Below are 16,332 nucleotides of genomic sequence, written 5' to 3'. Positions count from 1 at the left end.
GAGCAATGACCATTAAACAAAAAAAAAGTTCAAGTTGTTCATAATCAAAGAAATGCAAAGTAAAGTACAGGGATCCGCTCTTCCCTCTACCACATTAGCAAGATAAAAAGTAAGAGCTAGGAAGCCCTTACATGGCCCCTCTTACTGTGCCCAAGAGCATAAGCTGCCCTTTTTATCACAGCCCAGGAAAAGCTCACTACCTCGCTATCTCAGGGCCATGCAGTTGCTGAAAATTATCCCTATGTAGTCTGTGCTATTATCATTTCCATTTGTCAGCTAAGGAAACCAAGACAGACTGAACTTGCCCAGTGGAAAAGTCAGGATTTGAACCTAAGCATTCTGGCTCCAGAGTCAGCTCCCCATAAGACTCCTTTTAGAATGATCTCTAAGATCTCTTTCAGCAAAAATGAGGGCCCTGCCTAATTAACACTTCTAGACTGTTTCCTCAACCACATAAGTAGGCCCTGTTTGTTTATCTATAAAAGAAGAAAGTTAGCCTCGGGCAGTGATTTGCTGCACATTGGCATCACCTGGGGATCTTCAAAAAGTTTGCCTGGCTCCCATTCCCACCCCAACAGTCTCATTTAACAGGTGTGGGGTGTGATCTGGGCATCAGAACTTTTTAAAGCTGTTCAGATGATCCTAATGTGCAGCAAAGTCTGGGAACCACTGGCCTAAGTTAAATGACCTGTTGAAGGAGGGGAGAGGTGAGAGGCTCCAGAAAAACACTCATAAATACACAAGCCCAACATTTTGCATACAATTTCAGGGGTTCACAAACTCCCTGAAGGGGGTCCTTGGATCTCATCTTAAAACCCCTGAACTTGGTGATCTCAAAGATCGCCTGCAACTCTAAAATTTTATTCTTCAGTTGAAGAATTATCATACAACAGTTTTACCAGATTAACTCATAATAGAGACAAGGGATGAATTTGCTGATTTTGGGTTTTCTATTCTGAAGCACAAACTCTAAGTTCAATTAATCAGTGGTGTCCTTTGGGTTGTGTATTTGGAAGAAATCATTTGGAAGAAAGGAGGAAACGGCACTGTCTGAGCTGTTTTTAACCAAATGCAAAGATTTCTAGAAAGTGAAAGCCTGTAGTGAGGAAAAAGGGAAAGGAGCAGGCCCATCGTCAAATTATCTTGGGAAACTGTGGGTTAAGCAAGTTAAATTTCAAAACTCCTCAGAGACTTTAAATCTCAGAACTTTATCAGCATCATTAACAGATGCACTTCCTTCTACCTCAGAACACGGTGCAGGAAAAGCTACCTTATATGACATCACACTATAAATTTTAAGTCTCTTCAGTGACTCCTATGACAAACACTAAAAGGCGTTTAGAAGTCCAGGTTTATAAGAACTTAATGTAAGGCTCTTTTCTTTAAAAGAAATTTTTCTTCATGAGGAAAACAAGAGGCAGTGTAGTGTAATGGTTAAGTATACAGATGATAGAGCCAAGATGCCTGGGTTTGAATCCTGGCTCTACTATACAATACCTATGTGATCCTGGGCAAGTCCTTTAACCTCATGTGCCTCAGTTCCCTCCTTTGTAAACTAAGAGTGAAAAGAAGTACTACTTCATAGGCAAGTTACTATATTTAAAGCACTTTAAGTAGCGCCTGTCTCATAGTCAACAATACGTAAATGCTAGCTGTTGTTACTCATTCCTAAAGAAAAGAAAATTTCAATCACTCTGAAAATGAAGATGACCCCACAGGTCATTTGAGAAGGACTCACATAGCTGCATGTCTTGGCATGTTTCAACTGATAATTTTAATTACCATTTGAATATGGCTTATATTTTGTAACTTCTGTAGTGCCTAGTACAGTGCTTTGTATGTTACAAGAATTCAACAGATATGTGTCGATTTCATCCAAATAAATGAGGTGACTGGCAGGTGGTAAAGTGGCTGTACTCCATCCTGTGTGCCAGGATTGAAACACCAGCTCCAATAATTCCTGTGTACTCGTGGACAAGGTACCTTCTCTGGCCTTTTTCTTCACTTGTAAAATTCCATTAATAACAGTACTAATCTCTCAGGGTTCATATAAAATTATTTTATATATATTAAATACTTAGAATATTACCTGGTACATAGTAAGCACTAAGTGTTTAATATTAATATCTTCTTTCACGTTTTATTTAGAGTCTTCAAATCTAATACGAACTGTTTATTACGCACAGTTTACAAGGCAGAAGTACATTTTTTCCTTTTTCTTTTTTTTTTGCTGAGGAAAATTCACCTGAGCTAACATCCATGCCAATCTTCCTCTATTTTGTATGAGGGTCACAACCACAGCATGGCTGACGAATGGTGTAGGTCTGCACTTGGGACCTGAACCTGCAAACCAGGGCCACAGAAATGGAGTGCGCTGAAGTTAACCACTACACCACAAGGCTGGCCCCCAAGAAGTACATATTTTAACCATGTTCTTTTGCTTATGTTGTATATCACAGACAAAATGGGGAACTTCAATGGTCACAGACACAAATCATGAATTTCAGGAGAGTCAAGGCACTTCCCGCAAGATATATGGTGATGTTCTACTATGTCAAACAAAGATGACCTAAAAAGTGGTGGTCTTGATGATAACTACTTAGTTTACTTTACTCTGAAATTTTTAGAAGCTAGAAAAATACATACAATTGGTACCTGATCAATGTTCTGCAAACTGCCTTCAGGTTTGTGTTCATACCCTAGCAAGATTTATTGCTAACCAACGTGCCAGGCTAAATTGAAATCAAGATATTACACAGTTTTCCAATAAAGAAGTGATTTTATAAGTTGGTATAAATACTTTGAGGGGATGTAATTGTTGGCATCTTGTCATATTTCAGTAGTTGATGGAAAAAGAGATAAGTTGGAAGGTTTACAGAGGGTCAGAGCTCATCAGATGAAAAGATCACCTTTTTTTAACAGCTCTAGAAAGGACATTTATAGGCAGACTACTAAACAGTTATTCTCTAACAATAGGAACAGTCAGTATTTTCAAAGCATTCCAATTAACTGCAGCTACTGCAGAAGATTCTACGAAAACACCGTGAAATGAAAGGAAATGAAGAATTCTTGAGGTTAACTGTCATTGTGAATCTTTATTTGATATTTATTTTTTCTGAGTTCTTACTAAGAACTGAAAGAATGTAATATACATCCTTCTTCATGCTATTTTTTCCAACTGTATTAAGATATAATTGACACATAACATTGTGAGCATGATATTGTTCTTTTTTTAATAAGTCAGTTTCTTTTTCAGCCTATTTAGAGTTCTCTAATTGGGGATTAGAATTTAAATAAAAATCAAAATTTTTCAGATGTCGTTTAGTCTTTAAAACGTCACCAAGGAGCCTATTCTTATTGAGTTGCCTTACATATTTTCATGTGCTCTGTGGGCATTTAAATGAAAGACATTTGTCTACAATTTTAAATACACTTCTTAGAAAACATTTTGGATATCCAAACTCCTATTGTTAAAAACTCTCAAGCTATTATTGCCAAATCCATTCTTCAGTTCTTCAACTTGTGAGTAAAGAAATACTAAATGGAAGCAGGAAGCAGTCCCTGTTCCTGCCCTCATGGAAATGATTCAGTATGTACCATCAGACCTAGAACTCAGGCCTCTTGACCCTCAGCCTTCAAGCAGCATTACTCCCATAAACTGTGATTCATTCCTTTCTAAGCAGACTTAGACCATGTTACACCATGGCACTAACCTTCAAAGATCTGCAACCCCCAATGCAAAAACTGCTTTAGAAGAGGATACTAAAACCACTGTGTGGCGGGCAGAATACTCCCACACACACAAAGATGTCCACTTCCTAATGCCAAGAACCTGTGAATCTATCACCTCACATGGCAAAAATGACTTTACTGATGTGATTAAGTGAAGGACTTTGAGATGGGGAGATTATCTTGGATTATCTAAATGGCCCCAACCTAATCACATGAATCCTTTAAAAGCTGAGAGCCTGTCCAGGCTATGGTCAGAAAGAGATGTGACTGGAAAGAGATGTAATGCTGTTGGCTTTGAAGATGGAGGGAGGGAGCCACGAGCTAAGGAATACAGGCAGCCTGTAGACACTGGAAAAGATGAAGAAACAGATTCTCCCCTAGAGCCTCCAGAAAGGAAGAGAGCCCTGCTGGCACCTTGATTTTAACCCAATGAGATCAATGTTAGACTTCCAACCTACAGAACTGTAAAACAATAAACTTGTATTGTTTTAAGCCACTAAGTTTGTGGTAATTTGTTACAGCAGTAAAAGAAAACTAATACACACTGAATGAAAGGTTATTCACACGGTCTCAGAGTATCACTGTACAGATTACCTATTAACGACAAAAGGGAAAAGATGCCTTTATAAAGAGAGATCTGGGACACCACCTTAAGTAACTGATCAAATAAGCACTGCCAGTAATGAGACAACGTGAAAGGATATATCTCTTAAGATGACCAAAGAGGAAATACAACATCACCCATGCAGTATACTTGCCAAAAATGTTTACCCTGAATCTAGTCATGAGGACACACTCAGACAACTGTGGGACATCATACAAGACAACTGGCCTAGATTCTTCAAAAATGTCACTGATAAGAGAAGCAAAAAAAGAAGGAAAACCATTCTCTATTAAAGGAGATACAACAACAAAATGCAGTGTGTGATCCTTAACTGGATCCTAGAACAAAAACAAAAGTTATAAATGACATTTTGGGGCCATTGGGGGAAACATAAACTGTCTAGTATATAACATTTGTTCCACTATTGAATCTCTTACATGAGATACGAGTATTGTAGTTATATAGGAGAATGTTCCTTGATATATAATTATTACTATAACAATATTATAATATCTTAAATCATGTTTGCTATTTATTTTCAAATAGTTCAGACAAAAAATATGATGACGTATATATATGTGTATATACACACACATATAAAAATATACACAGGAGAGAGAAAAAAACAAATGTGGCAAAATGTTAACAACTGATAAATCTAGAAAGAAATACAGAGCTTATTGTACTACCCTTTAAACTTTTCTGAAATACTGCACTTCTGTAAATTACAAAGTTAGGGAGGAGCTATCTCCCTGCCTACCGTCCCAGTCTCCTCACACCCTCCAGCAGTCTAACTGCACTAGCTTTGTTCTTCAGACAGGTCACACTCTTCTACTAGCAGATCCTGTTTTCTGCTGCTCTACTCACATCTCAAGGTTCAATAGCTGGGATTGGGTTTTGATATAAGATAGAAGATCATACATGATTTTAAAACACCAGTTTTGGAAACAAGTTGATTAAATATCAAATAGGAATTATCATTTGATATCCTTAACACTGGATTTCAGTTTGAGCATTCTTTGTTTCTCTTACTACTGTTTCTCTTACTCCATATAACCTTTACTCTCTGTTTCTTGAACTCCATCATTCCCATTTATGAGCTGAGAGGGTCACGAGCATGGCAGTAAACCGTGGATAAAAATCAGGACTGGCCACATCAGAAACTACTACAGAAACATTCAAGTGTGTCTCTGGCTCCCAGCCCACATCACTCCCAAATATCACAGGCAGCCGAGACAAGGCTCACCTCCTTCCTGTAGGCCTCATTGCTTTCCAGATGGCAGCTTACTGACATCAAAGAAAATGGAAGAAATTATCTAAATTCACCAGGCTAGTCTCATTCCCTCCCTTGAAGTGTGGAAGAGTCATTGATATCTCAATCACCTCTTCTGCAATACCTTTTTCCCTGCATGCTAAGATTTTGCAATGCTAAAAAAGGGGGGCCTGGGGGTATACTGGACTAACAGATGGAGGATTAAGAACAAAGACCTCCCTGACAGAGGGAACAAGAGCTAAAATGTTTGTATACCTACAATAATAGTACAGAATAACAAAAACTGAACTTGTAAATAAAATTAAGTTGCTCTTCTGAAATGCCTGTCTAGCTACAGACAGGAAAAGGCCCAGCATGGTTTCTATGTATGCTTATGCTGTTTCTAATAGAAAGGACACAATCAAGCCAAAACAAACATCTGTTAACCAGTCAAGTTTGTTAATGAAACAAAATTGCAGCTGGTTTTATCTAAGATCAAAAGTGAAGCAAATTAGAGAAAGGATGTATGAACAAAGCTGGTTTCTAAAAAATAATGGCTAAAGAATTCTAAACCCACTTGTCAAATTAACACAAATCCTTCCTGGATTTTGCTTAGACCACTGATTAGTATTTATTTTATATCTTTGTAGAGACCAGCCTCACAATTTAAATCTAATAGCATTCACTCTAGAATTTTGTTTATATAGTTCATTTCACAGATTTTTCAAACTATTACCTTTCATGAAACAAAAAAAGCTATACTCCACATTAATACTCTGCTAACTAAAAGGTTCACCTATAAAAGGAAAAACAATAGTATGCAGTCTGCAACTTGTGGAGAGCTCTTTGGGCAAATAGTGGAGTCCCAAGCAGAAGCCTAATAACCGTGATCTGTATTTCACAATGCACACTGGCCAGACTTCCTTTTTTTACACATATAAACTCCCCATCACCACCTGAAGACAGCAAGCACCCATACACAAATAAAATCATACTTTCCTCCTGGCCCTGCTAACTCAAAATGTCACGAACAAATTACATGGCTGACTCATTTGCTAACTTCAATTTAGTGAGCTAATTGATGTTTATGTACTTAGAAACATTAATAGATTGGAGAGATCAAAGTACCTGAGAAGATGCAGATTCACATTTTAAATGTTGGTGTAACTAGAGAAGAACAATTTCATCAGATCTACTGTAGTTTAATTGTACAGGCCAAAAAAATTAAACGTATAAACAAAACAGTATGAATTTTACAACCAAAATTTGCTATTGCAATGATAAAACAAGCTTCTCATGTATCCTTTGTACATTATCATGTACAAAGATAAAATACATAAAAAGAATATAGACCTTCATTCTGAGAAAAAAAATCTTTGCCATCCAAGATACAATCAGAATAAATCAGCAAACAGCACTTAACTGTTAAATAACTTCAAAGCTATAAAATACAGATTTTCTTAGCACAGAAAGTATAATAAATGTAGCTATTATAAGCTAAATAAGTATATGGAATACAACAATACATTCCTGAAAGCAGTCAAAAATATCCAAAATTATTCAAAAGTCCACACCCTTAGCATCCTCAATGCTTGAAAGATAATACCATTAGGAAATCAGAAAATAGACTGATCTGTGTATCATTCAGGATGGAATCATGTGTTGTAGAAAAGGCAGCAATACAGTACCAAATACTTATAAGATCCAGAGTTAAAAAGAATTTTTAACACTCATTTTAAGAGTCAAAAATCCCCTGACATAATGTCTCTACTTTACCTGAAGGCTATTTCATTAGAAGTCTAAACAAGTCCCATCTTGTTTTTTGTGTTTTTTTGAGGAAGATCAGCCCTGAGCTAACATCTGCCTCCAATCCTCCTCTTTTTGCTGAGGAAGACTGGCCCTGAGCTAACATCCGTGTCCATCTTCCCCTACTTTATATGTGGAACGTCTGCCACAGCATGGCTTGCCAAGTGGTGCCATGTCCGCACGCGGCATCCAAAGGGTGAACCCCGGGCCACCGAAGTGGAACGTGAGAACTTAAATGCTGAGCCACCAGGCCCAGCCCCCTAGACAAGTCCTATCTTGATAAAAGTTCAAAAGTGAACAAGCTGTCATGTCTCAGAGTACAACAGAAAGACTCATTCACTCTTCATTTTATCTTTCCCTTGACCCAACTAACTAGTTTGAGACAATGCAAGTGTTCTCTCAACAGTGTCTCAAGGACTGGTACTGCATGCTCACAAAAGTAGTCCTCAGATACTCTGCTATTTTGAAGAACGTCTGAAGCTTAATTATAGGAAAAACATGAACTACAATTTTTTTTTCTTCCCTGACCCTGGAACAGGAAGTATTTGATCCAGCTAGACCCTCACATTATAATAGGTCTCTGTCTGACTTTAGTCATTCTAAAACTGACTTTCATCCATATCAATCCCAAAATTCAGGTTACATGGAAGAGTCTATTTTGCAATATTTAGAGCTTTATCCAACTTTCAGTTGAACACACATAGCTAAGCATTCTTTGAGAAAGGTGACATCTGCAATACAAAGGACACCAATTCAAAGGACAACTAAGAAGGTCAACAGAGAGGAGGACATTTAGACTCTCTATAATTAGCAGATAAAAAATACACACATTTCTGCCAAAAAGATCCAGAGTTGTCTGAGACTACGAACAATTCCCCTAGGGCTGAGAGACTTCTGGAAGCCTGCCACATCAAAGAACAATATGGACTAGTGAATGGTCCTTCACAAAGTACAGGCAATTGGAACAGTCCCAGAGAGAGATGAAGAGGGTCTCTCTAGGGCAGGGATAATGGAACTGGAGAGGAGAGGACAGAATGGAGAAAACTGAAGAAAGGAAAATCTATAAATAAAGTTCTTCAATTTATGGCATTTACATAACACAAGAAACTGATGTAGGATGTACATTAATCTTACATTTATAGAAATATTTCATACTAATAACATTGCCAAAAGCCTTAATAAGATATTTCCCTAAAAGGGGGTGGGGGACAAATGTAATAAACAACTAAACAGGCCAAGACCACATGTGATTTTTTTTTAAAAGATTGGCACCTGAGCTAACAACTGTTGCCAATCTTCTTTTTCTTTTTCCCCTGCTTTTTTCTCCCCAAATCCCCCCAGTACATATATATATATATATATATATATACACACAAGTATTTTAGTTTTGGATCCACAAGTGATTTTAACAGTTTTGTCTCTCAGCCCCATTTCTGAACATCTGTGCTCCTTTTAAAACTCTTTGTTTTTTTCTTAATGACAGTATCATTGTTTTTGTAATTATGTTTGAAGGTTTTTGTAAGACTACTACAGTTATTTCATTTCTTCAAGAAAAAAAATACCAAAAGCCCTACTTCTACAAGGTGTAGAAGCCTACACCTACAGCAGTCAAGAATGAGAATTTCCTATTAGGGACTGCACTAGAAATATACCAAGATTTGATACTTAACAAACTTTAGAAGGTATTCTCAATAAAGTGAAATACCAAAGAACCTGTTTAAAATTGAACTAAACTGATTTTATAAAAATGCTGAAGCCCAAATGTTCAAATGAAATCTTAATGCTACAAAGCGTGTGGTGATAAACGAAGTCTCTCTTAGAATATTTGACTTTCCAAAGTCCTCATAATCTGACCTACTTGAGCTTTACCACTTTTGATGAGAAACACTAATACTGTCTTTGAGGAGTTTCCTCACTAAGTCAAAGATAAAGTTTTATCTGCGGTGGTTTAATTCATTTCCATATCACCTCACCAAAGACAGCTTTCTTAAAGAAATACAAAGAAGTGATGCTAAGGAGCCAGTGTGGTAACATCCACTCGGAATTCTAGGCTATCAGGAGATGTGCAGTTTCATTTCAGAGAGCAAGGAGCCCTGCTACTGTGACTTGCACTGTACCCCTCCCAGCCACCGTGCATAGGAACCATGACGACGTTAAATCTAGCTAGACACACGTTTACTATTTTCCCTGTTGCTTTCCCATACACGCTAACATTATAAATAGTATCTGCTTTAAGAACTGTAAGAAGCTCATTGCAACTACCAAATTTGAAATGCCAGATATCGATTTGTTGGGAGAAAACTGCTTCTAAGCATTCGAGGTACGGGAAGACCTATTTTTAGTGTTAGTGAAAAGCCGCCACTGTAGACCAGTACCCAGCCCAGTAGCAGAGCTGGGGAGTCAGACTGTCTCCTTAGAATCTTGGCTTCACCACTCACCAGCTCTATAACTGACCCTGGGCAAATTGCTTGGGCTCTGAGCCTGAGTTTTTCATCTGTAAAATAAGGATAATAATCTATGATCCTCACAGTTATTGTGGTAAGGAATAAATATAAAGCACTTGGAATAGTGCTAGCATTTAACACTTAAGAAATGTTAGTTACTATTTTTATTTTCTTTTTTACAGTTAAATGAAACTGCTTAGCAAAAGTAACTAGAATAACAGCTTCTTTGAAAGACATCAGGTGACAAAATTGTAACTGAGTTTATTTCATCTCTGTACAAACACTTGCCATTTATATCATAAATGTCCTCATACAATGCAAACTCTACAGACTTCTAGCACATCAAGAACTACAATAACCTGTCTTTCAAATATATTTTTAAAAGCCCTGTATAGGGGCCAGCCCTGGGGCCGAGTGGTTAAGTTTGTGCGCTCCGCTTCAGCGGCCCAGGGTTTCACTGGTTCGGATCCTGGGCGCGGACATGGCACTGCTCATCAAGCCATGCTGAGGCGGCGTCCCACATGCCACAACTAGAAGGACCCACAACTAAAAATATGCAACTATGTACCAGAGGGATTTGGGGAGAAAAAGGAAAAATAAAATCTTTAAAAGAAAAAAGCCCTATGTACATGAAACTACAGTACAACCAATCTGCGTACAGATCCCAGTTTAGCAGCTGAAGCAAGAATAATCAAAAGCCAACAATTAGCATAAGAAACTCAAAACACTTTCTACAGTACAAAAATGTTCACATTGACTATTTGATATTTTGGATCCCTCTGAGAATCTGATAAAAACTATAGACCCGGGGCCCAGACAGGTGGCCGAGTGATTAAGTTTGCACTCTGCTTCGGTGGCCCAGGGTTCCAATGGTTCAGATCCTGGGCGCAGACATGGCACCGCTCATCAGGTCATGCTGAGGTGGCATCCCACATGCCACAACTAGAAGGACCCACAACTAATATATGCAACTATGTACCAGAGGGATTTGGGGAGAAAAAGCCAAAAAAAAAAAAAAAAGAAGAAGATTGGCAACAGTTGTTAGCTCAGGTGCCAATCTTAAAAACAACAACAACAACAACAACAACAACAAACTATAGACCCTGACCCTAGAAAAACATGTGGATACACAAACCTGACATTCGATTTCAGGGGATTTGTGGCCTACCTGCTCCAAACTCATTCATGGATCCCAGGTTAAGAATTTCTATTACATTTAGCTTATTAGGAAGTTTACATGGTTTTAAACTATTTACCACTTGTAATTTCAAAGGGCAATATATTATGATGTGGTTTTTATTACATTTTTTCAAGGAAAAGTGCTATTGTAATGCACAATACAAACAAAAAAATATATTGTGTCCAAATTGATTTGATCTGATATTTATTTTTATTTGCTCTTTTTTAAGAATTAGATTATCATTACTCAATACAACTGATCTCCAAATTTCATCAAATAAACATTCTAGGACACATTTTTCTCAGCATTCCTTGTTATAGGATGATGCTAACTGGACAATTTAAACATCAGCATCATAAAAAAAGCAGTAACAATTGCATGTTAAGCAATAAATTACTCTGTTCTCAATCCGAGACACTTTCAGACATGAATTTTCCTTTAGACTAAAAATACTTCCATACAGATGCTGTATGAAAAAATATGATAAGGTTAGCAAGAAATGATGGGCAAGGTTAAAGAGACGGATAAGAAAGGGACTACGGAAAATCTATAGTGACTTCTCTATCAGAAGTAAAGAGATTCCCTGGATCACAAAATCATTGAAACATCCTGCTAAATGCTTAAAGCTGCCTGAATTAGTCCATATACCCGATAATGATAAATCCTTAAAATACCTTAGGGTAATATATATAATATGAAAACAAAGATATCCAAATCTATCAAGAAATGGCTCTATATCCCCTTAACGAATTTCCTCATGGTGTAAGCTTTTATAAAAATAGTTAATGAGAAACAGAAGTGCTTAATGTGGCTGTGTCAGACACAGGAATTAGGATTTGAGTCACTTGCTGTATTTTTTTGAAACAAATGTTATTAAAATGAAAATTTCATAGGTTTACTTCTTTCTTTATGCTCACGTTCTCTGACAAAGAATTGGGGGTTGGTTACACAAACAAAGACCACCAAAATAAATGTTGAGGAAAACTAATAAAATAAAAACACAGTTAAGAAATAAATGCTAGGGCTGAGATTAGTCCGTGGAAAGGCAAACCACCTGGTCATACTCACTTTCTAGAGCTGGGCCTCTATCAGCTTAAAGCACTGAGGGAAGCAGGGTCTATCTCCAGAGTTGGCCACATCCAAACAGGACAAACAAGCCAACAGGAGCATAACTTTTCCTAACACTCGTGTTTCCATCACTTCTAAAAATGTAGTTAACACATACAACCACCCTTTCTAAGAACAATGGTTAATGGTTTACAAGAGGTAAAGTTAACTGATATCAATGTGTCCACTTGCCCAAAGGACAGACAATCCTAAAACTGGAGGGCCTGAATTATTATCATAAACAATTTGCTACTGCTCTACTTTGGTTTTAGTTTGGGAAGCAATTTCAGCTGCTTTGAAACAAAACACTGGAAAATCCTACAGAACCAAAGACTTAAAATTTTAGCAGTAACTTAAGGAGAAATCTGCCACATATTTATAAATACTATAGAAATAACATAAGGCCCAGAGAAACCAAGAGAATTAGAAAAGAGAAGAAGATACAGTATGAGACAAATAAACATTCACTTTCAACCACTGAGAAGTGGACAATAATAAATTACTTTAAACTGAAACAGGCGGGATATTTAGGTCACATATTAAAACAATTCCAGAAACGCACAGACTATCAGTATTAAAATAATTAGTCTACAGATTCTTCTTCTCTGAAAATAATAAAGAGAAAAATATGTCAATTATACCTCAATAAAGCTGAAAAAATTTAAAAAATAACTTTTTTAAAAAGGAAAATATACTATGGCCTTTCTTAGATTTTTGATATATGATATATATGATCCTGCCTTGAGGAAGGAGAATTAAAGTTATCTATCCTGGTCCCTTCAAGCACTTATCAATTAGGAATTAGTTTAAAAAACAAGTGACATAATCATGTTAAATTCTTAGTCAACCAATGGGAAAGCCCTTAATATGTCGTAAAACAATACAGGACAGTTTATATTGTAAAAAAAAATACACATTTTAAAATATAAAAGCCTGCTCTAAGGCAAAACATTTGATTTTATCAGACTTTACTCAGAATTTTTGTCCATATGAAATTTAACTGAAACTGTACAAATCAAATGGGTAATACTTGGAACGTATTAACATTCTCTCTTCACTTACCTGGTCTTTCTCATGGGGTAGAAGGCTGACAGGTGGGAGCGAGGATGGGAAAGCACTGGGATATTTGGGAGCCCCTTTGCCGTCTAAGCTTCCATAATTAACCCTGTACTGCGGTCCATCTTTCAGTAACCTCCCATTGTTCACTGCGCGTTTGGCCCCCAGTCGCAGCCTCTGCTGAAAGGCTGGGTTGTTGGTGGTGCCCGTGAGATCACTTTGACTTCTGAGATACTTCTCTATGTTTTTCAGGGAGGAGCCATTTGGCTCCTCAAGTCCTTCAATTGCTCTCCTTAAAAGTTTATTCCAATCCACATTGCGGAGATCATTACATGATCCTCTAGATCCCTTGGTTGATTTAGGAAAAGTGCCTGGTTTAACTGATGAAAAGCGCCCAGGGTTGTCTGGGTCCTTATAAGAGGCAAGGCCTTTGTTGGTGACTTTGAGAACTGAGCCATCCTGAACACTGAGTTCCAGCTGTTCAGAGACTGTCTTCTTATCCAACCCATGGGAAGTGCTCACTGCATGGCAGATTCTCTCTTCAGAGGGCCTTTGCTTTTGCTTTTTTATTTTCTGTATAGCTTCAAGAATCCACTCTGTATAAAGTGGGTTTGCAAGTTTTACCATGGTTGACAAATGACTTCTTCAATACAAAAGTTACCCATAGAGGTTCTCCTTGTATTTAACAGAACTTGCACATTTAAAAGTCATTTACAATTCAACAAATGGGCAGAGTATTCCAGACCATATAAGCAACATCTTACAAACATCCATTCTTAAGAGATTAAAAAGACGGACAAAGAGGCAATGTTGATAGTTGTCTTATCTGCCCAACAGGAAAGACTGCATTCTGGCGAGGAACATCTTTAACTAGGATATCAAGACCTTAAAGGATAAAAAGGGAGGGAAGGCTCTTAATAATGGAACATCTAAAAATAAATTAAATGACTCTTAAGCATTACTTTTTCAGATGCAAAATGACCAGAGAAGTACTGACAGGCAGGTATTATGCAACAAAGTCAGTGACCATATTTTCCAACCAGAAATCCGGTCACAGTCTGAGAAGGAATCTCTTTAGAATTTTTCACTTGTTATTTATATGAAGTCACTTATGGGGCATTTAAGAGATGAGATATAAGTTCTATATTTAATGTATAACCTTTATTGAAATTAATAAAATTACATGAAAGGGGTTCAAGATACATGTCTATCATAAACATAAAATCAACATCATATAAGTCTATGATATGAAATCTGGTGAAGGTACATTAAACTTACTTCAAGAAATCCTAAACAAAAAAAAAAGAGCAAAAATTCTGATTTTCTATTTCAGCTAGACATTATATTTCCCAAGTCTCACACATAAGAGAATTTCCCATCTAGCCATTTCTATAGAATTACATCTTCTCATCCCTTTGAAAAGAGCCTGTGACACCCTCTAACCCACATGTTGGAAAACTGAAACTAATATAGTAACACAATGCTTCACCTTTTAAATAATGTAGCATTCTAGGTATCTTAGTACCTGGTTAGTTCAAGACACTGCTCAACACAAGGAAGGTTCACACAAATCTGACTCCAGGTAGACAGTAGTATTGCTCTGAGACCCTCCTGATGGACACAAAAACCACCCTAGATCTCCAAGCTGGTATTGAGTACACTGCAAGAGCACCAGGAGAAAGTGCCCTGGCCTGGGAGTTAGGTCAGATCTGGGCTCTAATCTCGCTCTCCACTGACAATATTCAAATCTTAACTCCTTTTTTATAGTTTGCAATTTATAGAGGGGCCAGCCTGGTGGTGTAGTGGTTAAGCTCAGCATGCTCTGCTTCAGCAGTCCAGGGTTCACAGGTTCAGATCCTGGGCCCAGACCTACACCACTCATCAAGCCATGCTGTGGTGGCAACCAATATACAAAATAAAGGAAGACTGGCACAGATGTTAGCTCAGGGTTAATCCTCCTCAAGCAAAAAGAGGAAGATTGGCAACAGACATTAGCTCAGGGCCAATCTTTCTCACAAAAAAAAAAATTAATTTACAGAGTGTGTTCACATATAATGCTTGTCATTTAATCTACAGGACGACTCTATGGGTAAACTGAGGCTCAGGGAAAGCTGTAACTCACTCAAAGTCACAGTCAATAGTAGACTTAAGGCTCAAACACCATTATTCTAAAATCTAAACCCAGCACTATCTTCATCTAAGCCACAACTGCCTGCTCTAGCTAGTTCTGCCTCTGCCATCAGACTAATGGTATGAATGCCAGTTCTACCAATGTCTAGCAAAGAAACTCTGAGTAATTGACTTAAGTTTGAGTCACTTTACCTGTAGGGCAATAATAGCACATCCTTCACAGGACTGTTGAGAGAATTAAGTGAAAACAATATCTAATATTCAATACACAGTAGCTACCATCAAATGCAGTATCTACACACTCTGAAAAATGTCTCATAAAATACAAAATTAAAGTTCTCTCTCGTTATTGATTTAGATTTAACATAACCTAAAAAGGGAAAACAACGTCTTTCCTCAAAACTTTAGCCAGATATACTGAAGAATTTAACGTTTGCTCTCAAATATTGGGCCATTGAACTATACTTTTTCAATCAGCTTCAAAGAGGCAGTTTAAAAAGGATTATCCTCTTTGCAATCAGTAAACTGCAGGTTCACTCCATATTTTTCCCATCAGATTCAGAAACTTGGGGCTGAAGGGACCTTAGAGGTCATCCAGTCCAACTTCCAGCTATCCAGTAAAAGACCCCTTCTCCATATCCCCAAGTGATGAACCATCAAGTGTCAAGATACTTCCAGGGATTGAGAATTTGTCATTCTTTAAGGCAGTTCACTCCACTGTTGGACAACTAACTGTAATATATCTCCTGCTCACAGGAGCCAAAATCTGCCTTCTTATAACTCCTAAACACTAGTCCTACTTCTCTGGAACAATCTGAAGAAATTCTGAATAATTCTTTAATATGGCAGGCCTTCCAATATTTCTAAAACAAATATCTTTTGAAAATCACTAACAATCAAACCCCATTCTACCTCCAGCCCTACCTTACAGCACTCACATCCCAGTTCCTAACATCTCCACATATCACATAGTTTCCAAGCACGCCTTCTTTTGGTTGCTCACTAGTTTGACTAGTGCCCA

The 16,332-nt window shown here is 37.4% G+C and overlaps 1 protein-coding gene across 12 annotated transcripts in view; it reads right to left on the bottom strand.

Moving 5' to 3' along the window:
• Positions 1 to 16,332, bottom strand: part of KAT6B (lysine acetyltransferase 6B) — a 191,736-nt gene that overhangs the window by 163,344 nt on the left and 12,060 nt on the right. For all 12 annotated transcript variants that reach the window (XM_023645577.2, XM_070227712.1, XM_070227723.1 and 9 more), the window contains exon 3: positions 13,188 to 14,066. In XM_023645577.2, coding sequence (XP_023501345.2) covers positions 13,188 to 13,808 — 621 coding nt within the window. In that variant the 5' untranslated portion in view covers positions 13,809 to 14,066. The remainder of the gene's footprint in view (positions 1 to 13,187; positions 14,067 to 16,332) is intronic.

Source organism: Equus caballus, chromosome 1, assembly GCF_041296265.1.
Source record: "Equus caballus isolate H_3958 breed thoroughbred chromosome 1, TB-T2T, whole genome shotgun sequence".
NCBI lineage: Eukaryota > Metazoa > Chordata > Mammalia > Perissodactyla > Equidae > Equus > Equus caballus.
This window is presented reverse-complemented; position numbering and strand designations above follow the sequence as displayed.